Genomic DNA, 26,990 nt, shown 5'->3' on the forward strand with positions numbered 1-26,990 from the left:
GAAAACCCTCACTTATTGCTGGTAGGAATGTAAAAACGCTGCAGGCACTTTGGAAAACAGACTTTCCTTACCACAAAAGGTTAAATATAGAGTTTCTATATGACCCAACAATTCCATTCCTAGACACATACCCAAGGGAATTGAAATTTGTCCACATTAAAATGCGTACACACAAATATTCATAGCATTATGCATAATAGCCAAATGAGGAAACAACCCAAATGTCCATCAGCTATCTGATAATTGGTTACATGAAATGTGGCGTGTCCATGCTGGGGGAAGGGGGGGATGGGCCACATGCTACTACGTGGATGAAGGTTCAGAACAGGCCAGTTGATGGAGGCAGTAGATTAGCAGTTGCCTGGGACTTGGGGGCTGGGATGGAGTGTGGTTGAGGGGAACTGGGGAGTGACTGACTGCTAGTGGCTACAGGATTTCTTTTTAGCATGATGAAAACGATCTAAAATTGATTGTGGTGCTACTTACACAACTCTGTGAATATACGAAAATCCATTGCATTGTACACTACTTTTCATTGTGTGCTGTGTTATGTGAGTTGTAGCTCAAAGCTGTTATTTTAAAAAACTGGAAAAATATACTCTACCCAGCCAGATTGTGGGTTCAGTATAAAGGCAAAATAGGCATTTTTAGGTAAAGGACTTCATTAGGAAGCCACCAACAGTAGCTTCCAGTAGCAGCCTGAATGCTGAACACTCCAACTTACCTGATTATAAGGATGATAAGGGGAAACATCTTTAAATACAGTGCCCAGGCTTTCAGAAATGTCGCTTTAGTAGTCTGGGGTGTACCCAGACATCTGCATTTCTAACAAGTGCCCACATTGTCTCCCAGCAAGTTACTGCGCCGGGTGTGGTTTCCAAGAGCCTTACAAATGCCAACCCTTAACTCTCAGAATGACACACTAAGTATTATGCTCCTACTGTTCTATATTGGAAACATTAAGCATTTGAAACGCCTATATCAGAGTGTTAGCGGTAGTGTTCTCTCACTCAAAAAAAGAGTGTGAATGATTTGTTTTCGTTTTCTTAAATGCCTTTCTGGATTTTCCAAGTTTTCTACCATACGTAACATGCCACTCTTCTAATTAAAAACAAAGTTCTCGAACTTGCACAAGTTGTTGGGATACACGTGCTGAATCTGACAAAATGACTGCCTGGAGAAACCCTCCCTGACAAGGTATCAGGGCTCACGGCGAGTCAGAGTCCCAGCAGAGAGAAGCCAGCCAGTATGTCGTCACTGTTGAAGCTGGAAGACCTAGCTGTTGGAGATGCCGTATGAGCCATGGTTCCCTTCCTAGTAAAGGTTCTGTTGGCTTCTCGCAGAGGAACTCAGGCTTGTCTGAACTTCCAGATGCTGGCTGGAGTCTGTAGCATGGGGAGAGCGGGCCTCTCGCCTGGGGCTAGTGTCTGCGTGCTGGGGGAGAATGCCTCCTCAGTCGAGTATCCTGCTGCCCTTCACCTTGAGAACCCAGTGGTTCCCACCATCTTGGTGTGTCCCCTCCCCAGCCCTTGACTATTCAGTTTCTTGTTGGCAGTCCCCCCTGCAACTGCGGGAGCCACAGAAGATGGAATTTTGTTGTCTACAGTTGCTTCTGGGAGGTAGTATATGTAGGTGACCCATTCGTCTGAATGTGAAAAGCTGTTGGCTTGTTTTAGAATTCATTATCTGCCAAGCAGAATTTTATCTTTAAGGAGGTTGTCTTACTTTGATTTTTTTTTGAATGCCTGAAGGTTTTGGTTTTTCACTCTGGGAGTGAAGTTTGAATTTGAGACTCGCAGGCAAAATTGCCAGAATTATCCCATTGCGTTTTTCTTAGTTGCAGAGTAGAAGATGTGGCACATGAGGCGTTTTTGAAGGGCAATTTGGAGGTTCCGTTCTGAACCACTAATGGCGTAAGCTGTGCCGAAGCCTCTCCTAGCCCTCAGTGTAGGTAGAAATTGCGTTTTTTTTTGTTTGTTTGTTTGTTTTTTGGTACGTCTGGTCAAAAAGATTGAAGTGTGGACTGTATTGCTACGGGAAGCTGCCTGGACGATCTTCAGTCATATGGCAGATTAGCCGCCTTCTCCGTGCAGATTTTTCTGTCATGGTAATTCCTTACGCACGGAATATTAGAACCCGTGAATATGTACAGATATCTCTGTGCTGTAAAGGCATGTGACCTTTGCCATCGAGAAAGCAGCACTGAACTGGTGTTTTGAAAAGTTCAACAAAAGTGACAAACCCTTAGGTAGACTAAGAGAAAAGCCTCGAATACAACAATCAGACATGAAAGAGGAGATATTAAAACTGAAGCCACAGAAATGAAAAGGATGATAGGAGACTACTAGGACAATGATATGTCAGCACATTCTAGGATAACCTAGAAATGGATATGTTTCTAGAAACATACAGCCTTCCAAGACTGGATCATGAAGAAATAAAAAATTTGAACAGACCTGTGACTAGTGACGAGATTAAATCGATAATCAGAAACCTCCCAACAAAGATAAAGTCTAGGGCCAAATGGCTTCACTGGAGAATTCTACCAAACATTCAGAGAAGAATCCTCCCAGTCCCCCGGCAGCCCCTGGGCGATCTTGGGGAGGGGGGAGGGGGAGGATAGGGAGAGGCTGCTGGCCTATTTGGGGGTACGTCTCTCCTTAAGTGCCTGCCCGCTCCCCGAGTAAGAGCACACCTCTGTCACACTCCGCGCACGTCGGGAGGGTGGAGGCCTGGCCAGGGGCATGAACTCCATCTTTCCAGGGCTTCTCTGTCTGAGATGGAGGGAAGGGCTGCCTTGGTCTCCAGGGCCACCTGTGGGTCTGTCCGACTGGTTCCGGGCTGTGCCCTCTGCACCACGCCTTTTCTGGGAGAGCTGGGGTGGTGTGATACCTTCCTGTAGATGCTGTTCTCCCTGCCTGTGTGTTTTTGTGCCCACCTCCTGACAGGTGTGGACAAGGGAGGACCGTTCTGTTATTTTGGGGTCAGGTGCATAAGCTGGCAAGGAGTGGGGCTCTCCCATCAGAAGCAAACAAGCTGTATAAAAATGTGGAGGTCAGACTCACCTTAATCCACACCTGGACATTTCTAAACTTGTTTCTAGGGGCCAGGTGGTTACGTAACTTTCTCCATATCTGCTGCTGTGACTTACGTGCCCATGCCCTTGGCCCCCACTGAACCTGCTGCCGCCGCTGCCGCTGGGGCAGAGCCTGACTGGGTAGCACCCGTGTGTCAAGGATTGCCTGTTTCCAGGTGTTTCCTGGACAGACCGTTATGGTTTAGGGCTCCATACATTTCCTGCTGTTTGAAACAGAAAGGCCTGCTAATCCAAGGTGCACAGAATTAAGAAGAACAGACACAGCAGAGGAGTATGGACTCCGAAGAGGCAAGCATGTTGGCTAGGGCCCTTTCAGCTCCGTGGAGGCAAGGGGGCTTGCAGGCCAGGAGACCGGAACTCTCGCTCGAAGATGAAGCATCTCCTGTCCTGCACTCAGAGACGGTTAAACAGCTGGGGGTGAGCGGACCCTGGAGAATAGCAGCCCAGACAGCTGGAGAGCCTCCTGCCCAGGGTACAGTAGTTCTCCACGTGCGGGCTCGGCCCTTCACACCCAGCCTCTTTGGTGGGGGAAAACATGTCATCGTCCTCCCTGTTTGATTTTTATTTCAGTCCTTTTGAGAGCAACATGAAAGAATGGCTGTGTGACTTCTGATATCATAGTGTTTACCTCTGTGTCGGAACCTTTTGGTCTGATCTCCTCCCTCCCTGTGCCTCAAGGTAAGGATAGAGGTGCAGCCAGCCCTGGTGGAAGCAGGCTCACCCCTAGAGCAGTCCCTGTAGGGCCCCTGTGATGAAGTGCGGTCAGCACAAATCAAGGCTTGTGCGTATACGATTTCTCCTTGACCTCCGAGGGAGCTGTGGACCTGTGGGCAGTGCTGGGAGGTTCTGCCGCAGAAAGGAGTCCTCGGACCTGGCTTTGAGCCAGGGCGCTACCCGCTGTGTGGAGTATGGTGTTGGACATGGCTGTTCACTGCTGAGCCCCAGAGCCCGAATGGAGATGGTGATTGTCTACGTCATGTGGCGGTTGTGTGGCTAAATGGGATGAGAGTGTGTAACTGGTGATGCAAGGTGGTTGTTACGGGATCAAGCGTCTCCCATTTACAAGTGAAAGTTGCGATTTTATGATGACTCTCTCTTGCCCCCATTCCTTGCTCGTCCGCCCTTCCTATTACTTCTTTCCTATCAACCTTTCATCTCCTGTTCCTTAAAAGACATCCTTTGTCCTTTCCCTCTTTGCCTTTTATATCCCCACACTCCACTAAAACGGAAGGAAACCAGCCTTCACATAAATTTGCTGAAAGAAGCGAGTCGGGCAGGGAGTCAGGTTGGCATCTGACCACAAAGGGGTGCATCCAGGCCATGGGGTCGGAGGTGACCTTGACATAGCACCACTTCCCATCCCCTCACTCCCGGAGTGTCCCTACCCTACAGCTTGTTCTGGCTCCTTGAAGACTAAGCTGTTTGGCTAGGCCTGGCTGCTGCCTTGCTTTTGGTGACCCGGGACCATGAACAAAATATTTTTCAGTGATTCGTGGAGAAAACTGAGATGGCCTGTGTTCTTTGTGAGACCTGAAAAGATCTTTGATCAGGTCATTGCCATCCGAGATTCCTCTGAAGTCCCTGGTGCCTGGGGCTGCAGGGGGAAAGGAGGAATGGGAGGTGGGGCTTCTCAAACTTGAACCTCAGGGGGGGCTTGTGAAAATCCATCACTGGGCCCCTTCCCCATGAAGGCTGATCCAGCAGAGCTGGGTGGGCCTGAGGGTCGGCATTGCTGGCAAGCTCCTGGCAGTGCTGATCCTGCTGTTGCAGGGACCACACACTTGGTGAAGCAAGGCTCGAGGACAGAGGTTGGCAAGTGATAGCCTGCCCACCAAATCCGGCCTGCCGCCTGTTTTTATAAATACAGTTTTAGTCATACAGTTACTCCCAGCCATTTGCATATTGTCTATGGTGGCGTGACTGAGTGGTGGGGACAGAGACCATATGGCCCACAAAGCCGAAAATATTTACTATTTGGAACAAGTAAATATTTTTGGAATATTCTGGAATATTATTTGGAACAAGTCTGCCAATTTCTGCTCTAGCAGTTCCTCAGCACCCTGAGCCCACTGGTTCTGATTACGGGCCTGGAACCCCCCATTCCTGCTTCTTTCACTGGCTAAGTGCTCTAGGGTCCTCGCTGTGAGGTTGCCAGCGAAGCTGAGCATGAAGTCATGTTTCCTGGAAAACTCGTAGTCACTGCTGTTCACCTAGATCTTTGCACATCACAAAACACCTTGAGACCCTGCAGCAACCTAGCTGGTGCCGTACCCATCCTATGGAGGTACACACTGAGGCCCAGAGGAGAAATGGCTTACCTGTGCTCGCACAGCAAGTTACTGACAGATTTAAGTCTTCTACCCTCTCTGCCTACCACACTGCCTCTTGTGTATGAGCCCAAATTGGGCGGAACTTGGTGTATTGATCATCGATTACCATGTAACAGTCACCCCCAAAGTTAGCTTCAGAGATCAGTAAACATTTATTATGGCTCACATTTTATTATGGGTCAGGAACTCAAGATCAATGTGGTCAGGCCGTTCGGGCTCAGGTGTTCTCCTGAGGCTCAGTCAGATGTCATCTAAGGCTGCAGTCTTTGATGGCTTGACTGGGCCCGGAGGGCCCGCTTCCAAGGTGACTCACTCACCTGGCAGGCAGGTAGGTGCTGGCTGTTGTTGGGAGGCCTCAGCTCCTCTCCACGGGGGCCTTCCTACAAGGCTGCCTGAGTGTCCTCCTGACATGAGCGCTGACTTCTGTAGAGCACACCCTCCGAGATTGAGACAGCAGGGGACAGCTGATGACTTAGCCCCCCAAGTCACATAGCATCAGGTCTGCCATGTTTTGTTCATCAGAAGGAAGTCACTACATTCAGGAGGAGCCCACACTCAAGGGGTATGTCAAAGAATTGGTGGGTGTATTTTAAAGCCAGCCCAGTATGCAGATTTCCATTCCACTGCCTGCTGGGAATATTGGGGTCCTGAGGTATTGTCTCCAGGCAGGTCTTGTTGGTCATAGACTGAAGTCCTAAGCAAGGGCAGGGTCAAGTCACAAGTTCTTAGCCACACCTAGGTCTCAAGCTTTGATTTGCTCTGGAGCACCCAGGGGTGCCTGAGGAGGGGTCAAGGAGGGCCAGAGGGAGACACCCACTCTGATGGCATATGTGAAAGTAGGAAGAAGACCACGTGCTCTGAAATCCCCCAGGTGATTCAGATATGCTTTTCCCTTGTGCTGACCTCCCCACTCCCATTGGAAAACTGCTGTTCTTATCCCATTCTTCCCATTTCCCAGATTGGAAAGAAGAGGCCCAGAGAGGCCAAGTGTCTTGCTGGAGAAAGCAGCAGAGTCTAAAGCCCTTTGGCTGCACTGGTGTCCCTCCGTAGAGTATTAAACACACTGCATTGAAAACATCACAGGGCGACACCAAGAAGGCCATGAACTGCTGGATTCAATTTGTCCTTCTGAGTCTTTCTACTAATTAATCCTTATCTCATTTGGCTGGCTACCTTTCTTGTCCGATCTGTTTCCAAGCAACGTCTGGTTCTAATGGGTGAGTACCAGACCAAGTTTATTCTTCCACGTCCTGCCACCTCTGTGGAATGTGCTGTCAGGATAGAAACGCATGCAGATGGTAGACTCTGATGTCTCTCCATGGAACGGGCATCTTAGCGCCTTAATCTTTCATAAGCGGGGTTTGGCTGCCCTCTAGTGGATAAATGGAGAAGGTCACATTCTTGCCAAGCAGAGGAGCTACGTTATAATCTGGAAGGGGCGTGCAGCAGTCAGCTTAAGGGTAATGTCGTTCTTTGATGGTGCAGGAAAGGGGTACAGGCTTTTATCCTGTGGTCTCTTCTGGCTCAGTGTATTAATAATCTGGTTCATTTGAAACAATGTAGGAACCAAAAGTATTAAGTACCTGTATAGAGGTGCTTGTGTGTGTCTTTCTTGGGCAGAGGGTGGTGTGGGTGCTGGTCAACAGAAGGGGCTAGTTTTTTTTCCTTGTAAAAGGCCAGATAGCGAATATGTTAGGCTTTGCAGCCAAAGGCCACATATGTGGTACTCTGCCATTGTAGCCTGAAAACAGCCGTAGGTAACCTGTAGGTTAATGAGCATGGCTGCGTTCAAGGGCTGCGTCTACAGGCGGTGGGCTGCATGCGGCCACAGGCCATAGTTCTCAATGCCCTGGTGAAGAAGAGTGAGCTGAATTGTGTTTGTCCCACGCTAGATGGTAAATTCCTCAGGGGCAGCGATTGCGTGCCTTGCCCACCTTTGGACCCTCCACCCAGCACTGGGTCTGGCATGTAATAGGTGCTCAGAGCACATTTGCTGACCCAAGCTGGCTCTTCTGTCAACCTCTGTAATGTAGCAGCTTTCTTCCAGGATTCCTTGGAATTCATTGAGTTAAAAGCATACTCTCTGAATCAGGGGTTTAAACGTCAGAGCAAATAGGATTCGCTGCCATCCCTCTTTTCTTTCTACTTGTCCCTCTTGAAGATGAACCAAGGTGTCACATGTGAGACTAATAGATAAAAAGGCCTGGTCATGATCAGCTCCGTGCCATCCTCAAGATGGCACTCCCCAGGGGCCCCACATTAGCGGGCAGCTGCTGGGAAACTGGTTTTGCAGAAGCAGCGATGGGTTTGCATCAAGGCATCTGCTCATTTTACCAGAACCTATTTCTGCCCAGAGACCTGGACTCGGGAGGGGATTGGCTGGTGAGCTTCTGGGTAACGCTACCTCCCTAACAGCAAGAGCGCAGCCAGGGAGCCAGCTTCTCTGTCTCCAGCACCAGCCTTTTCAGCCCTGCAGGTGGCTCTTCCTCCTGGGCAGGTTTGTGGTCAGCCAAACCACTGTTTCTGCCGTTATTAATCACAATCATAGCATCCTTGATAGAGCAGATTGTCTCATCATGTAGAAAACACATATCATCCCCTTACTACAGATGAAGAAACCGAGACACCAATCAGTTCAGTGATTTGGGCATGATACGGGTATTGTACAGCAAAATCGTTAAAAGTTTGGACTGTTATTTAACACACCCTGCCTCAGTGTCCCCATAAAATGGTAGAATGGTCATGATGGAAGTTATGTTAGTTATCATGTGGGTTAAATGAGGTAAGGCATGAGAAGCCTTCCTTACTCTGTAGTAGATATTAGGCTATTGCTGTTACCTGGAGCCTGGGCATAGAGTAGCTGCTCAATAAATATTCGGTATTAAATTAATTTGCCCAGTCACACAGCTGGTAAGAATTCAAAGCCTGAATCTTTCTACCAGGCCAGATGGCCATGGCATCATACTGTTCAACCAAGCAGGAGCAGAGGACACGGTAATGGTGGCGTTGAAGGTGCCCACACCAGACAGGGAGGACAGAGCTTGAGTCCACTCAGCCTGTCACCTTGTTGGTATTAGTGCTTACAGGAGAGCCCTCAAGTTCAAGCCGTACATCCAGGGAGCTGGAGGTAGAAAGGGCTCCTTGGCTCCATGTTAAGTGTAAAGATGCTGAATTACAGAGAAAAGGCTGCTTTTTACCTAAGAAAGGAAGAGGGGAGGCACCCCTGAGTCTTTGTAAACCTGCTAGTAATACTAGCATAGTAGTAATAACGGACACAGCATCTAGCTGGTACCAAGCCACTGTTGTGCATATGTTACTTAAACATTTTGTCTTCTCACACTCTGCAAGGTATGTTTCTGTATCCCCATTTTACAGATTAGAAAACTGAGGCTGTGGTTAGCGATGTGAAAATGTTGGGGTTTGGAGCTAACGGTCAAGAAAGAATTCTTGAGTCTTCAGTGCAAAAAGGGTGGTTTTATTAAAGCACAGGGTCAGGACACATGGGCAGAAAGAGCAGCAATGGGGTTGCGAGAAGTGGCCCATTATATACTTTCAAGTTGGGAGGGGGTCAGGGATAGCCTAAGTCTCTAAGGAATTTGGAAGCAAGGTTTCTAGGACCAGGACCTTGCTGTTGTTAGGAAAAGGTCATTTACTACTGCCTAGTCAAACCTTAGTCATGAGACCCTTCAGATTGTATATCAGTGGGTCATATGCTTGGGGGATGATTGCTAACATGTATCTTGATGTATCTTGGGGTGGGGGGGAGAGGTGGAGATGAAGTTTCCCAAAGGAATTTTTACATGTTAAAGAATACTTATAGGATCCTAGAAGTCAGGCTAATGTTAAGCTAAGATTGCCTTTTGCCTTTAGCGAAGTATCAACATTGACGCAGTTGAGCTCATAAAGGAAGGTCACTCTGCCTGTCTCAAGGACTTATCAGTGGACTATAAGTTATAAGGAAATTTAATTATTTTTCTTTTGCCTTGGTTTTCCACATCGGTTAGTAGTCTGCCCAAGGGCAGGGAGTGGAAGTCAGGCAGGCTGACTCCAGAGTACATGATTTCCTCACTGAGCGTTCTGTGCCTCTCAGTCTGAATTACCATGAGTGGTAGCGTCATTCCGACAGTGGGGAAGGAGAATGAAGAAATGGGAGAATAAAGAAATCAAGACCTTACAGTACAAATTAAAACATCACCAGACTGGAAGTCCCAACTGAATGCTGGTTCCGCTTTGATCACTAACTAGCTCTGTGATCATAAGCTCATTGCTTCTGAGCATCTCCTAAACTTCTCTTCCAGCACTAACATTCTTTTGGCCCTCAGAGCACCAGGGAATGAGCCTTGACTTTGAGAAAGGGTGCTGTCTGGAGACTGCTATCCAAGTGCGGGGCCCTGGGTCAGCCTGTTCTGGAACTGGACCTCCCGCTGATATTCCTGTGTTAGGACAGACCCTCTGGGAGACACAGTGCCAGGCTAGCTGGGGCATCTGTCTCAGTTTTAACATTCCCTCTACCTAGCACATTTTGCCTGGCTAACTCCCATTCACTGATCAAATGTCAGATTTCCTCTGACCGTCCCGGCTTGGTTGGGTCCTTAGGCTTTGATGTTGTCATATCAGCCTACTTCCTTTTATGGGACTCACACAGTTTATAGTTAAATACCCACCGATGCACCTACTCTGAGGGCAGCTGGTAGATCTACAGTAGCTGATTTCCAGGGCCGCTTCATTGCAAGGAATTAAATACGGTAAATGATTGAAAGTGCAGCGAGGTGTAGCAGAGGTGGGCTGAGCTCACACCTGGAACAAGGCAGCTCCCCAGGGCAAAGCCAGCTGGGCACAGCCGGTACCTTGCTCCTCGGGTAGCCTCGTTAATCATCAAAAGTCACTTATCTGTCTTCAAGGCTGAATACAGATGCACTGATGATGCTTGTACCAATCACGACTAAACACAGAAATAAATCAACCAACCTATGTGCTAGAGCAATGTAGCATTTCCTGCCGCCCCCCCCCCCCCCCCGCCCCGCCCAGTGGTGCCAGAGAAACTCCCGCCTCATCATAGACGCTCGGTGGATATTTGAATAAATGAGAGCCTTTAGCATTGCCATCAGGTAATTCCTCTGAGCTGTCCCAAAGTTCACAGGCTTCATAGACTTGACTTCCCAGGAGAAGCCTCATAGACAAACTTATTTTGTCTTTCAGTGTGATTTTTAAAAAGTCTAAGGCATCTGTTTTCTTAGTCTGCAGGGTATTCGAATAAAGATATGTGTGGGCATGTACACACAAAGGGCGGAGGAGGGCTGTTGGAATCAGCTCACTAAGAGCCTCAAGAGGTGATCATTGATGATTTCAATTAAAAAAACAACAACAACACAGATATCTGGTACCATTCAGAGTTGAGGCAAGCAATCCCATGCCAAAGCACAAGGCAATAATTGAAATATTCAGTGTTCTTAATGACCCTGGCTCATCAAAAGGTTTAGCTGTGTTAGGAATACTCTACTTAATTGTAAAAGGGAGATACAAAAAATCCACTCAACTGAGCTCATTATCCTATCATTTATGGGGGAGGTTGGAGAAGAAACCTTAGTTCACCAAAAAATGAAAATCTTTAGCTTGACAAAGGGTATCCATCCACTGTCAACAACAGACCTCCTACAAATGTAAACATCAAAATGAACAATAAAGTAGAATAAGAAGGATGGTCACTGACATGTTGTGGAAGATGGTTCTCTCCAGAAGTTAATGCAACATAAGAAAAACAAGTCCTGTAAATATTGGAAAGCATCAAAACTGTTATTGTAGATGGCTTAGCCAGAAAATTCTAGGGAATCAATTGAGGTCAGTACTGAAGGGCTTAGAACAAACCTTCTCACTCCCATACCTCCTTACTCCAGGGTCTCCCTCCCCAGAGACTACCACTTAGGACACCTCTGGCTTTACTCATATCCGTAGTTACAGATACTGTGAGCAGTGCCATCTTCTGACTCAATTTTACGTGTTAACTAGTAACTTTCTGTTACCATCTGTCTTAACTTGGGCTGCCATAACAATAGTCCATAGACTAGGTAGCTTCCACTCACAGTTCTGGATACTGCAAGTCCACGATCAAGGTGCTGGTAGGGTTGGTGTCTGGTAAGACCTTTCTCCTTGAGTTATAGACGGCTCCTTCTTCCTGAGTCCTTATATGACTTTTCTTCAGTGCATGTGCAGGGGCGGGGTGCGGTCGGGGTGCTTTCTGATACCTTTTCTTATAAGCATTGATCCCATCCCTGCCCTTATGACCTCAACTAAACCTAAGTACCTCTTAATGGCCCCATCTCCAAATACCATCACATTGGGGTTCAGGGCTTCAACATACAAATTTTTTTTGCCGGGGAGGGGGACACAATTCAGTCCAGAGCACCACCCCCATTATTTCCCTTCTCCGTGTTATAATTCATTTAAGTCAATGTTTAGTTTTTATTGTTATCTCTATGCAAATATTATTTAGGGTGGAGTGTTGTAGTGAACACCTAACTACAAACAACTGTTGTAGATTCTTTTGGTTTTTACCGAAGTTAGTAACACAATACTGTTGTTTCTATTGCTGTTTCCATTTGCTTAGGTTTGTGTTTTTTGTGGGGTTTTTTTTTTTTTTTTTTTTGTAGCTAATTTGTCTTACATTTTTCCTATAATAGCCTCTCAGGAAGGTTTCCCACAAGGGCAGTCACATCAGATCATCACAGTCTAATTTTTATCCTGGATGAATTTCTCCTGGAGACCTTGCTTCGCCTTGGAATTCCCTCTGCCTTTGTGTTGGGCTGAATTTTTTGTTTCCTGGATCCCTTATCTTCCTGTTTCTTAGTTTCCTCCCTCATTTTGGTGGAGCCAGTTTTAACCTGCCTCACCAGGTTAAAAAGAAAGTAAAACGACATAAAGCAGGTGGTGATCACCTTTGCAATGCCTGTCTTCTGAGTCACCGTCCCAGGCTGGCCCGGGGCACCTGTCCTGCTTGATTTCCCTTCCTCCTGGGGATTGCCCTCACCTCCTTCCTGTGTTAACTCTAAGTCTAGACCATATTTCCTTTTTAGAGTTTGTGCCCTCATTTTGGTGAGTCATAGCCGACATTGCACGTCTGGGGGAAAAAATGTATTCTCCTCTTGCTCTTCATTGATAATGTTCCTGGGTAAATTTATGGGTTAGGAATCATTGTCCGATTTGAAAGCATTTGCCTGTGTCTTCTAATATCCTATTGCTTTTAGTAAAGTTTAAAAGCTATTCTTTAAAAAAAAAAAGCTATTCTTGTTTCTGATCCTATTCAGGTCTGTAGGTGACCTGTTTGGTAGTTTAAAAAATCCTTTCTTTGTACCTGATATCCTGAAATTTCATGATGTACCTTTTCCATTTGTGTCTATTTTCATCCATTGTGCTGGCTTCTCAGGGGAGCCCTTTTGTGTAGAAACTCATGTCCTTAAATTCTGAGGTTTCTTGAGTTATTTTGTGGTTGATTTCTTTCCCTCTTTTGTCTTTAGCCTCTATTCCTGGAACGTATCATTCGGATAGTTGACCTCCTTCCTGACCTGTCCTCTAATTGTCCTCTTTTCCTGTTTTTTTTTTTCTTCATCTTTTTGTCTTCTTACTATCTTTTCTAGAAGGTTTTCTCAATTTTATCATGTAACACTTTCAAGGAGTTTTTAATGTCTGCTATCCTATTTGTCATTTCAAAAACGAATTTTGTTCCTGAAGGACTATTTGTGTCCTTCCAGTAACCTGTTTCTGGTTCACTACTGTAATATCGTTTCTCCCTGAGGACACTGATCTTTTTTTCTCCCTCTTCAAAGTTACTTTCTTCCAGTTTGTTTTTTGGTCTCAGCTCTCTGCCCCATTATACGGGCTTTTTTGTCATCATAGATCTGGTAACCTTGGTTGTCTGCCTATGTTTTAAAAATACAAAGCTGTTCAGATGCTCTAAGCACATAGATGGGGCTTATCAACTTTGAACTCCATTGTGGATTGACCAGGCCAGGCTGTGTGTTGGTGAATCCCCAAGGTCTTTTCTCTCGTGCGAGTGAAGGCTTCGCTGCCAGTGCCCTAAGAACCCAATGGAAGGGAAAGGTTAGGGATTGAAAGGATGGGGAAGTCTTCACACTGAAGAGTCATTTCAGTCTCTTGTTTCAGCATGATACTCAAACCTTCAACTGTGCCTTTCAATCCCGAGACCACCCCCCCCCTTTTTTTTTAACCTTCTTTAGAGTGGTTCTCAATCAGGGGTGACTTTGCCTCCTAGGAGACACTTGGCAATTTCTGGAGACATTTTTGATTGTCATTAAGAGGGAGATGGGCAACTTGCTGCTAGCATCTAGCAGGTAGAGGCCAGAGATGCTGCCAAACCTCCTGCACAGGGCGGCTCTCAACAACAAAGAGTTGTTGACCCCCTGGGTCAACAGGCCTGAGGCTGAGAATTCCCTACCTAGAGAATAAACGTACAGACCAATCACAGAGGTGGGGCAGTCACCTGGTAGCTTATAAAGTAATCTAGGACACAGCTACTTTCAAACAGCTCTCCGCAAATCCTCCTCACTTGAGCCATCCCTCCTTCTCTCTCAGTCCCTGTTCCAGGCCCAGAGATGCCTGAGTCTTTTCAGACCTTGCAGCAAGCGTGGTTTGGTTCTTTACTTTCCCCCTCCAGCCTCCTCACAGTGGCCAAATCTGTTACCCCTCATCCATATGTGTCCCAGGCTTCTAAAACTGTGTTGCTTTTGTCTCCTTTCCTATTCATCCCATTCTCGTGATAATTTTAGAAGGGTTTGGAGAAGGAGCAAAATCAGACTCGTGTTCAATTTGACATCTTCATCCAGAAGCCTAAAATACATGCTGCAGCTACCGTGGCTGGCACTGGTCCCACCGTCTCACAGATGAGAGGAACAGAAGATTCCAGAACCTGACCCAGTATATGGAAAGTCACCAATACGTGCTAACAGATCAAAGACTAGCTGCTAGAAAAAAATAAAATTGGCCTTTCCTCGCCCCATATATAGAACGCAATTCTAGTTGGATCAACACCCTAAACATATATACAAGCTGTAAGAAAATATAGGAGAATATTTGCATAATCCTGTGTTGAGGAAGACCTTCCTGGGCAGGTGGGAATAGAAGAAGGCTTAAAGGGGGACCAGTTATGTAGACGTTTAAAACTTCCATACGACAAAAGACTCTGTTAAAACAAACAAACAAACAACAAAAAAACAGTTAAAAAACAAACCTGGATGGGGAAAATATTGCCCAATATGTAGTTGGTTACCATGCCTCTTCTGTAAAGACCTTTACAAATCAGGAAGAAAGTGATTTTTTAAAACATATCAATAAATAAGGAAGGAGCTCAATAAGTGAGGAAGGGACTCGAGGTGGCTAATAAGCATTTGAAAAGGTGCTATATCATCCTCACCACTAATCAGGAAAATGTAAACTGAAAGAAAAAGGGTACTATACATCAGTGGTTCTTAAGGTGTGGTCTCTGGACCAAGAGCATCAGCACCACCTGGGGACTTGTAGACCTAGTGAAAAAACTCGGAGAGTGGGACCCAGCCCTTCGTGGTTTAACAAGCCGGACAGGTGATCCGTGTAGCCATGAGAATGGAAAAACGATGTTCAGTGTCATGCTTGAATCTCCCTGTGCTGAGTGAAAGAAACCAAACACAAGAATACATACTGTAGGATTCCACGTATATGAAGTTCAGAAACAAGCAACAGTAATCTAGACTATTAGGAATCAGGACGATTGTTACCCTTAGATGAGGGAGGGAGTAACTAGAAGTGAGAATGGAGCTTCCAGGCACTGGTCACGTTCCGTTTCTTGGTGTGGATGCTGGTTATTAAGGTTTGTGCAGTTTGTGAAAATTCATTGAGTTGTTCATTGCAGATTTGTACATTTTTCTCTATGCTTCAATTCGGTGAAGCAGGGCAAGGTAAATGTGAGATCTCTCTCTTTTTAAGATTTTATTTTTAAGTCATCTTTACACCCAACATGGGGCTTGAACTCATGACCTCAAGATCAAGAGTCCCATGCTGTGGGGCACCTGGGTGGCTCAGTCGTTAAGCGTCTGCCTTCGGCTCAGGTCGTGATCCCAGGACCCTGGGATCGAGCCCCACATTGGGCTCCCTGCTCCGCGGGGAAGCCTGCTTCTCCCTCTCCTACTCCCCCTGCTTGTGTTCCGTCTCTCACTATGTCTCTCTCTGTCAAATAAATAAATAAAATCTTAAAAAAAAAAAAAAAAGAGTCTCATGCTGTACCGACTGAGCCAGCCAGGTGCCCCAAGATCTCTTTTTTTAAAATCAGGTTTTAAATTATTTAAAACATGGGAACTCAGGATCGAAGAGAAAAGCATGCTTTAGTACAATTAGTACAAGGCTTGGATGAGTAAGTTGGCAGTACCTCTAACATTTAAAATAGCCTAGAAATTCTGCCTCTCAGAATCCTTCCTGGGATTCAGGTATATATTATAAGAATGTTCCCTGGGCATTTTTATATAAGCATAAAGGAGACAACTTAAATTTCTCTCAATTGGGAACTTGTTACATGAATTATAGAAAACTGGGCAACTGTCAGAATTGGCATAGATCGGTGTGTAGTAGTGCGAAGGGGGTCCCCCACGATATTGTTCATGGAGAGAAGCAAGTCATAAAGCACCATGTACAGCGTGATCCATATTTTCAAGAGAGAAAGAAAAGGATGTACAGGTGGTAGTCACAGATTCAAGGAAAAGAATTTAAGAAAGGTAGATTTAAAGTTTTTATATTGGTTTCTCTTGAGAATTTACAACTGGTGGATGGAGGTTGTTGCTTCTTTGTGTATTTTTTATATACTTTCTATATTTCTGTGTTTATTTTTACCTGCATTTATCACTTTGGGAATTTTTTTTAAGTCTTAGCTTTACCATTCAAAAAAGTCTTAGCCTAAAAAAATGCTCATCAGTGAAAAAAACAAACAGTATTTTTGTAGTCTAAGCAGATAAAGATTTAAAGTTTGTCTTAAGCAGATAAAGATCTAGAGTTTGTCTTAAACACACACACACACACACCCAGCAGGAGATGACTAACATTTTGTAGAGTGATTTTCATCAGTATTGGTTATAGTGAGAGACAAAAGGCTTGCTTCTTATTTCTGTTACCTAGGAAATTCACTTGGGTAGAATTCTTTTCTTGACGGGGGCGTGCTTTTAACTGTGTTTGCTGGTGAGGTCATGGGTCAGGTATTCCTGCTCTTTGAGAGATGGCTCAGTTAACGATATTGTCCCTGTGTGTAAAAGATGACCACTGCTAGCACATTAGACAAAGCGTCTCTAGACAGTGGACCCTGCTTGCTTTAATAATGAAAAGCGCATTCAGAGCCAAGAGCTGTTAGGTGAGCCGGTCTAGCGGGACACAAGCTCGTGCTGGAGACTTCAACCCTTGCATCCCCTGGGGAAACAACCTAACCCTGTTTGCCGTGTTACGTTTCACGGCAGTTATGTTTCCTCTGTGCATCATCAACAAAGGGCCATTCTGACCTTTTCAGTTTGAATCAAGAACCCCGTGATGTTATTTCAGACCCCACCATGCTGGGTTACATCTAACTACCAGTCTCACTGATCCAATGAGTATCACATCTATGTGTGTAGATTACCTGTCAGTTATGATGAATTCAGGCCCCAAACCCCATTAGTGTGAGGCTTAGCACTTTCTGGAATTCTATCTCATTTTGTACATCTTCACTTTTGATAAATTCTGCTGCCACGAATGTAAGCATAAAAGCACATCTCCGTTAAGTATTGCTTTGGAATTTATATACAATATCAAACAGACAAAAAGAACAGCAACTTTCAACTCTATAAAGAGGGGAAGCAGCAACATTTAGAGTCTGTTTTGTGCTCCCCAGCACAGCAATCAAACTGTAGCAGAGAGGTGGGCTTCTCGCGGTGAGCCGTGTACAATGTCCCTTGGAAACCTGTCTGAGGGCTTCATGACCTCACAGTAAGTCTTCCTTCTTAAAAGAGGGGCCTTCACTCTTGTGCCTGCAGCATCCACTTCTCATCCCCATCTGGAGGGCTCCTGGCCACCTCAGGCTGGGTAGGTTGAAAACTGAGCTCAGGAGCTGTGGTAAAGATCAGCCCCTTCACCTGGTCCTGTTTCATTGTTCAGGTGAGGAAGTGACAGCCCTCGTACGCATCATACATCTTTCCAGAGACTCTGCACGTCTTTCCACTCTATCCTAACCTAAATCTATTCGAGTCCTGGCCCGGCCACTTCGGAAGCGTGTCTGGAATTGCCTCACTTCCCAATATTCGCTGCCACCATCTTGGTCTTGAATACGTCATCTTCTCCCACTGGGACTATTGTGACAGTCTGTGAGCTTGTCTCCTCCCACACACCCCCTCTTCCCCTCCACGTGCCTATTCTCCCCAAGCAGCCAGAGCGGTATTGTAACCAAACTAACGTGCAGTCGCTCCTTGGTGAGACTCCGATGGAAACCACACCAGGTGGAGTTGTTGCACGGTGGATGAGATCACGGAGAATCACTCCCAAAGCCGTGACTCCCTGAGCAAGGGTGAAGGGGTTCCTTTTATTTAGGGTTAGGATGAATATTTAGATTTGTCATTGCATGTAGAGGGGAGCATAAGGCTGTGCATGCACCTTAAAGAAACCTGCCTGAACATACATTGTATGTTATATAAATGAGGCCGGGCTCCTCCTTGGAGCTTGTGCGGAGATTTTTTTTTTTTTTTTTAAAGATTTTATTATTTTTGTGAGAGAGAGAGCATGCGAGTGAGCATGAGCAGGGGAGAGAGGCAGAGGGAGAAGCAGACTCCCTGCTGAGCAGGGAGCCCGATGTGGGACTCGATCCCAGGACCCTGGGATCATGATCTGAGCAGAAGGCAGACGCTTAATGGACTGAAGCCACCCAGGTGCCTGGAGATTTAGTATTATAATGAGGTAAAGGTACCTGTCAGTCATTCCCTGGTTCACTCCATGGTCTCTCTGCAGAGGCGTGAGTGGGGGTTAAGTTCAAACTGATCTGGGGGGTCTGGGCCACCAGAACTCTTTGTCTGGGCAGTCGCTGTTGCTTGAGGGCTAGTTTCAGTTTTCATCACAGGATGTTATACCTGTCAGGTCTTCTGCCTCAGTTAAGAGATAAGCTAGAAAGAAGAGCTTAAGAAAAATATGGGACAAAGGTCAGTGGGTACAAGCAGATGAAGAGTAAAGGTCAGGTCTTGGGGTCTAGCTGGTGACAGTATTAAAAATTTACCCTGGTCCTATCACTCTCTTGCTCAAACCCTGTCACCACCCTTAGGAGAAGGTACAAAATTCTTAGGCCACCTGGGCCCATATAATCTGACTCACGCCCACCTCTCTAACATTTTGCACCAATGTCCTAACTTAGTATACTTTTTTATAGGTTCTAGAAGGGCAGCAAAGCCCCTCCCTGCTCTGGACCTTTGCCCATGCTGTCTTCTTGCTTACCTCTCGCTAGCTCTTACTGGGTCTTAAGGTATTCTTCAGCATGGCCTTCCCTGACACTTCCCATGCTTGCAACAAGGGTATATCTCTCTATTATACACCCATATCATACCCTTCATTTTCCTTCATAGCATTTTTCACAATTATAATTATTCAGATATTTCCTCCCACTAGACTTTAAGTTATGAACAGCAAGGTCTGTTCAATGTGTGCCCCACCCATCCTTGGGGCCTGATAGCAGGAAGCCTGGCAGAGTTTAGTGCTCTCAAGGGTTAAACAAATAAGTGAAAACAATCTTCCTAGATTTGTGATTAAAATTCCTGTAGTAATTTGTTCCGTATGCCACAAAGAAAGCTAAAACAGAATTATTTGTCCTGAGTCTTATCAGCTAGAGCCTGCCCTGGACTCCTGGGGATATGGTTTGGATACTAACTGTTTCATGACCTAGGAATAAAGTCCTGGTCCCTGGAAGATGCTGGAATGCGAGATGCATCCTTTGCTCTGGACTTCCTTTGTTCAGGACTAAAGATGCCTACAGTTTGGATCAGTATCTTTTCCCTTGAGGAAATCTTCCTCTAGTCAATTGGTGACATTGATTTGGCTTTGGGTTTGGCCTTATTCATCAGCAGTGAAGATTTGGATGGCTCTTGCTGGAATAAATGCACAACTTATGTTAAAATGCTGAATGCCGGTGTCTGCACTGGGCCCCTGCGTGTTCTCCTTTCTGAAGGCTCTCTCAGGCCACGTGTTATTTGCCATCTGCGGGGGGAGGGGGGCAGCGGTGGCAGGTGGGGAGTCCTCAGAGGTTCATCCCTTGAGAGCAGATCAGTTCCATGGACCACCTCAAGTGGACCTGCAGTCTTGCTCCTTGACAAGCATCAGCCTGTGAGTAAATTCCAGCCACAGGTGTGTGTAGAATGTCCTCTTGTAGTAGTTTAAAAATCATTATTAGTGCTAACATTCAAAAATCAAGATTGTCATGTACAAACTTGACTTTCTGTGTTTTCTTGAGGGGAAAAAAAATAAAAGGAAGATCTAGCAAAACTGACACACAACCAGGGAGCCTGCCTGGCCCAGTCAGTGGAACATGCGACTCTTGATCTTGGGGTCATGAGTTCGAGCCCCACATTGGGGGTTAGAATTTACTTAGAAAAAGATTGGCCCACAGCAGTTGCCTGGAGCTGAATAGAGACTGCCCCTTACAATAGACACCGTTTTTCTTGTTTTCTGATCTCTATTCAGCCTACCATGTTCATCCTTTATACCTTCCTGGCATTTGTGGGCACGCGAGTTTGCAACTCCTGTTTTGTATTCATAAGTCACGTGTATGTGTAAATATGAACAAATGCTATAAATGACACTCTGTATAATTGTTTTTTTCTCTGTCCCTGCTTCCTTCTTTACTTTCTCCTTGTGTCTCCCTTTTCTTTCAAACTGCCTCTGCCATTTTACAGGTTCTGGGATTGCTGGTGTGGACGCTGATCGCTGGAACTGAGTACTTCCGGGTCCCCGCATTTGGCTGGGTCATGTTTGTAGCTGTATTTTACTGGGTCCTCACCGTCTTCTTCCTCATCATCTACATAACAATGACCTACACCAGGATTCCCCAGGTGCCCTGGACAACAGTGGTAAGGAAGCCAGGGGTCATCTTCTTGTCCACTGCCCACTAGGTAGGATTGAGCTTAGTCCTTCCTAGTCCTTAGTCCAACAATTCAGGATTGTCTCTCTGCCAGCAAAGCAGGGGACAAAGCCAGGGAGAACCCAACATAGCAGGTGTTTTATACCTGAGTATGGAACTGGGCTTGTTGGAAGGTCCAGGAATTTCTTTTAGGCAAAAATAGCAAACCAGTTCTCAGAAGACTGAATGAAGAGAAATTCAGTTCTTCATTAGTTCCTCATAAACACCATCACCTGGAAATAAGTACATCGGGGCACCAGCCTCGGCAGATCTCACTTCCTTTAAACCCCTCCTGGGGCCACGACCTTGGCCCTTTGTGCCCAGAGCTCTTTGATGTTGGGATGCACAGTGTGTGCAGACTTAGAATGAAAAATGAAACTGCTGTTAGAATAAATAGGTGTCTTCATATTTAGAAGCAAGTGTGGTCAAGGGTGATTGGATGCTTGTCCTGGCTCCGGGCACCATGGTGGGTGCAGCATAAACTAAGGGGAACACACGGTCTGGGATGAAATAGATAAGAAAATGTACCTGTCTTAGTCGGCTCTGGCGCCATAACAAAATACCATAGACTGGGTAGCTTAAATGACAGAAATTGATTTCTCACACTTCTAGAGGCTGGAAGTCCACAATCAGGTGTCAGTAGAGCTGGTCTCTGGTGAGAGCTCCCTTCCTGACTTGCAGATGTCTGCTATCTTTCTGTGGCTCACATGGATGGGAACAGATGCTATCAAGAGGATCCCAACCTCTTGATCTCATCTAACCCTAAATACCTCTCAAGCGCCTCATCTCCAAATACCATCACGTTGTCAATCAGAGCTTCAATGTGTGCACTTGGGGGGACACAGACATTCAGTGCATAACATTCTGCCGCTGGCTCCCCCAAATCATGCCCTTCTGACATGCAAAATACATTCATTCCATCTCAACATCCCCAAAAGTCTTAACTCATTCCAACATCGACTGAAGTCTAAGAGCCAAAGTTTCACCCAAATATCATCTAAATCAAGTATGGTGAGATTGGAGGTATAGTTCATCCTGAGGCAGAATTCCTCTCCAGTTGCGAGCCTGTGAAACCAGACAAGTTATGTACTTGTAAAATACAGTGGTGGGACAGGCACAGGATAGATGGTCCCATTCCAAAAGGGAGAAATAGGGAGGAGGGATGGAGTGGCGAGTCCAAGGCAAGCCCAAAACTTACAAGGCAAATTCCATGGGATGTTAAGCCTTCAGGATAAGCCTCTTTGGTTCAGTGCTCTGCCCTCCAGGCCCACTGGGGTGGCAGTGTCACCCCTATGCGTCTGCAGGGTGACCTGCCCCTGAGGCACTGGGGTGGGCACATTCAGGCTCACAGAAACCAGAGAGGCAGCCTACCCTTTGAAACTGAGGAGGAACCAGCCTGCCCCCAGGGCCTGATGATCTCTGAATGAGCCTTTGGGTGACTCATTCTTTTTTCTTAAAAATTGGCACGTATTCACAGCCAAATGGCTCTATGGTTCTATCATATAGATTCCAAGAAGTTCAACAGCACTCCTTTATTTTGTCCCATCTCCACCCCTTTTCATTCAAACTCACAGCGTTTCACCGGTATAATCCCTTACCTGTTCCTGGCTTCTACTGACACATGATTAGATCTGTGGTTTGCACCCATGATCTCTTTATCAAATGGTTGTTTGGCCATACCTGTGCTGTTCTCTTCAGAGCAACTTTTTCTTTCTTTTTTTTTTTTAATAGATTTATTTATTTGAGAGAGAGAGAGAGAGTTGGGGGGAGGAACAGAGGGAGAGGGAGAGAGAGAGTCCGAAGCAGACTCCGTGCCGAGTGCACAGCCCAACACAGGGCTTGATCCCATGACCCCAAGGTCACAACCTGAGCTGAAACCAAGATTTGGATGCTCAACCAACTGTGCCACCCAGGCACCCCAAGTTTTCTTATTTTTTTTGCAATATGGATAGGCTGAGAATTTTCCAAACCTTCAAGTTCTGCTGCCTTTTTGCTTAACAATTTCTTCTTTAATTCACCTCTCTCCTTGTGCATTTTACTATAAACAGGAGGAACCAAGCCGCTCCTTTAACACTTTGCTTAAAAAATCTCATTTAAATATCCAGTTTTTTGCTTGCAAGCTCTGTCTTCCACAAAGCACTAGAACACAGTTCAGCTAAATTCTCTGCCACTTTATGACAAGGATCACCTTTCCTCCAGTTTCCAAAAACATGTTCCCCATTTCCATTTGAGATCTCTCCACAATGGCCTTTAACATCCATATTTTTACTAAGATTCTGTCTGTGGTTATTTATGCGTTATCTAAGAAGATGGAAGCTTTGTCTTAGCCTCTTCTCTTTTCTTCCTAAGTCCTCACTGGAATCACCTTCAACACCCATAGTTCTAGTATACTCCTCAAAACTCTCCAGCCTTTACTCATTATCCAGTTCCAAAGCCAGTTTTATATTTTTAGATCTTTGTTACAGCACCACCCCACTCCTGGTTCTAAAATCTGTCTACCCCACTCTCGATATAAATTCTAGATTAGTCAGAGTTCTCTAGAGAAGCATAGGCATTAGGATGTGTATGTGTGTGTGTATATATAAAGAGATTTACTGGAAGGGATTGGTTCACATGACTGTGGAAACTAAGAAGTCCCAAGATCTGCTGTCCACAAGCTGGAGACCCAGGCACGCTGATGGTGTAGTTCCAGGCTGAGTCCAAAGGCCTGAGAACCAGGGAACCTGATGCTCTAAGTTCTAGTCTGAAAGGCACCAGGCCTGAGACCCAAGAACACCTGATGTTTCAGTTTAAGCCCAAAGCAGGAAAAAAGACTGATGTCCCAGCTCAAGGCAGTCAGGCAGAGCAGTTCCCTCTTACTCAGCCTTGAGCACCTCAAAGTAACAGTCACATGGGAATACCAGGTGAGGGCATATAGTCCAAGGGACCTGGGGGAATGTAAGGAATGCTGTTTTAGAAAAAGAGGGGTCTTAAAAGGATGTCTTGAGCAGAGTGCTTGTGAACTTGGAAGAAGAGAACTTGGAAACTGTCACAGGAGAGCAAATGGGTGAGATGTAGGAATGAGCAGTACCTTTCATTCCACAACTGCTGAGTCTCAATTCCTAGGTATGCTGTCTGAATCAGGGCTTGGCAAACTTCCTCTATACAGGACCAGACAGTAAGTATTTTCTCTTTTGGAGGCTATCCAAACTCTGTCACAACTACTCAACTCTGCTTGCAGCATGAGATTGTCTGTAGACAATTTGCAAATGAATGAACATGATCCTCTTCCCAGTAAAACTTTATTCCCAAAAACTGGCTGTGGGCCAGATTTGGCCTGTGTGCATAGTTTGCTGACTTCTGTTCCAGATCATCTCTGGTCTCTCTCTTCTCTAAGCCTAAAATACTTTTCACTGATTTTTTACATTAAAAATTTTAAATTTTAAAAAATTTAAAGATATTTTAATACATTAAAATTAAAAAAAATAAAGATTGATTTATTTATTTTAGAGAGAGAGAATGGGGAGAGGGGCAAAGGCAGAGGGAGAGCGAGAATCCTCCAGCAGATTCCCCACCGTGGGGCTCAATCCCAAGGCCTTGAGATCATGACATGAGCGGAAATCAAGAGTCAGCCGCTTAACCACCTGAGCCACCCAGTGGCTTAAAATTTAAAATGTAAATTTAAAATTTTTAAATAAATTTTAAAATGTAAAAATAAAATGTTTAAATAAAAATTTAAAATAAAAAATTATAATTTTAGGGGTGCCTGGGTGGCTCAGACGGTTAAGTGTCTACCTTTGGCTCAGGTCGTGATCCCGGGGTCCTGGGATCAAGCCCCACGGGCTCCCTGCCCAGCGAAGAGTCTGCTTCTCCCTCCCCCTCTGCCTGCCGCTCCCCCTGCTTGTACTCTCTGTCTAAATAAAAAAAAAAATAAAAAATCTTAAAAAAAATTATAATTTTAATATTAAAAAATTAAAATAATGCTCTAGCTCGGTCGGTAGAGCATGAGACTTTTTTTTCTCCTAAGCAGTAACATTTAATTTACTTATAAATTTGTAATTTGGGAAAGGCTCAGCAGGACAGTATATCTCTGCTTCCTCAGTCAGCTGGGCTGGCTTGAAGGTGGTTGGAGGCTGGAATCATCATACGTCTAGCAGGTGATACTTGCCTGTCAGTGGGACCTCTGCCAGAGCCAGGGCCAGAATACCTACACATGACCTCTCCGTGAGCCTGCTTGGATGGTCTACTGCCCGGTGGCTTGGGTTCCAAAAACTATATATTTTTTCATTCTTTATTTAAATTCAGTTTAGTTAACATATACTATATTATTAGTTTCAGGGGTAGAATTTAGTGATTCATCCTTTGCATATAACACCCAGTGCTCATTCCATCAAGTGGAGCATGAGACTCTTTTTTTTTTTTTTTAAGATTTTATTTGTCAGAGAGGGAAAGAGAGCACAAGCAGGGGGAGTGGCAGGCAGAGAGAGAGGGAGAAGCAGGCTCCCCCAAGCAGGGAGCCCAATGTGGGGCTCAATCCCAGGACCCTGGGATCATGACCTGAGCCGAAGGCAGATGCCCAACCGACTGAGCCACCCAGGCGCCCCTTAATCCTTCATCTTATCAAGCAAGACCATCGGCCTCCACCTTAGAGGTTACACACTCACACGTGTGGAAAGACCAGACAAGTCATGCAAGGGAGCGTGAATTCAGTGAGTGTTGAATTCTCGCCACCCAGACACACAGTTTTTGGGCATCTTAATCAACTGGGGAATATTCTTCACTTCCCGGAGAAATAAATTGGAAACGTGCTCTTCAGAATTGTTAGATTTTCTGTTATTTCCCTCCCTAAGGCAATCCAGAAATCTGGGCTTTTGTGTGAACTCTTTCACTTTTAAAATATTTTTAGCCAAATTTTAAAAACTTTTTTGCAGCCAGCAGCTGCTACAGGTCAAACATGTCTGACTTCGGGTTGGGGGGTTTTTATTTCCTGCTCTGCGAAGCCCCTTTGCGAAACCTCGCAAAGCATTTGTGAGTGGGGTAAGCAGTGTTAACTGGATATCCAAAGTGGGATCTGGGGGAAAAGTTTTCCTGTGTAACAGCTAAGGTCTCAGATCTTTATTACCTATGCCCAGCAGAACCTCTTGCAGAAACAGACTGGTTCAGATGCTGGCCCTCACTGTATGTCCCACACTAACTGGAGCATGGCAAGGGTCAGGCCAACCCAGGACTCTGCTGAGGCAGCTGATGGGCTTCTGGTGCCAGAGTGAACCTTCTAGAATCTTGCTGCTCAAAGTGCGGTCCCTGGACCAGCAGCATCACATGGGAGCTTTTTAGAAATCTTTGGTCCTGCCCCAGACCTACTGAATCGGAAGCTCTATAGAGTATCTGGCAATCTCTATTATAAGCTTTCCAGATAATTCTTAGGCACCTGAAGTGTAGGAAACACTGGTTTACAGATAATTATAGGTCCACACCCCCTCCCTGGAACCTCTAGGCTAGATATGTTTGCAATCACAATTTTTTTTCAAATTTTAGAAAGAAGTAATCTGGTGCATTTATTACATAAGGTGACCCCTCCCTCTGAGTCTGGGGCAACACTGTAATCAGACATGTTAATATTTCTGCAAGAACACATGCATTTTTCCTGCTAAGAGGGATGCTAAAGACTGCATTGCCCCTGTGTCAGTGCAAGCCAGTTTTTGCTGCCTAATGACTTTGGGGTTTACATTTGGTTGTCAGAGCATTTGAGAAATCTAAGATTAAAGAAAAGGGAGCAGTAGACCTGATTTTAGTCCCCTGGGAGTTTGGCTGGGAGACCGCCCATGGAACACTACAAAAAGCAGAGTCTCATATGTTTTGCCTTTAGCTCTTTGCTTGACAAGGCATGAGCTTTGCACTGGACTTGGCTTGACAATAGGCATTTTTCCTATTGCATCTGAGGAGAATACAGGTGCAGAGTTACTATGTCCATCCTTAACATGGAGCGGAACCACAGCAGGTTCCCGCGAGCACCTCTAAGCTCCTGGGCAATATCATTTACCCAGAGAGGCTGCAATGAATGCTTTCTGACAAATCTGATCTGAGCTAAAACTTCAAAGCAATACAGTCTGTCCTCAGAGCACTAAGCACCAGGACCTCCACAAAAGCTTTTTCTGAGGATCTGTCCTCTGCAGCTCATCCCTGTTGGCTTCATTGCAAGCACTCTGAGCAGTACTGGGCACAGGGCGGAGGGTGGAGGGTGAGGCCTCCTTCCGTTGACAACATCAGCTACCATTTGTGAAACACCTGTGTGCCAGAGGTCGGGCTGGGTCCTTCATATCTTACAACATTTCACCTCACACTAACTGCAAAGAGGGAATGGATTATTTCCGTTTGGCAGGTAAAGAAACTGAGATGCTGAGAGGATTTTGATAGGAATGGGATGCAGGTCCCC

General features: G+C 45.6%; 1 protein-coding gene across 2 annotated transcripts in view; it reads left to right on the forward strand.

Moving 5' to 3' along the window:
• Positions 1-26,990, forward strand: part of CMTM8 (CKLF like MARVEL transmembrane domain containing 8) — a 160,400-nt gene that overhangs the window by 72,670 nt on the left and 60,740 nt on the right. For both annotated transcript variants that reach the window (XR_010410918.1, XM_045903931.3), the window contains exon 2: positions 20,355-20,528. Coding sequence is in view for 1 of the 2 variants with exons in the window: in XM_045903931.3 (XP_045759887.1) it covers positions 20,355-20,528 (174 nt within the window). In the remaining variant the exon portion in view is untranslated. The remainder of the gene's footprint in view (positions 1-20,354; positions 20,529-26,990) is intronic.

The sequence above is a fragment of the Mirounga angustirostris genome, unplaced genomic scaffold (assembly GCF_029215605.1).
Source record: "Mirounga angustirostris isolate CCGP_5_RB_7025 unplaced genomic scaffold, mMirAng1.0.hap1 SCAF_1, whole genome shotgun sequence".
NCBI classification, from domain to species: domain Eukaryota; kingdom Metazoa; phylum Chordata; class Mammalia; order Carnivora; family Phocidae; genus Mirounga; species Mirounga angustirostris.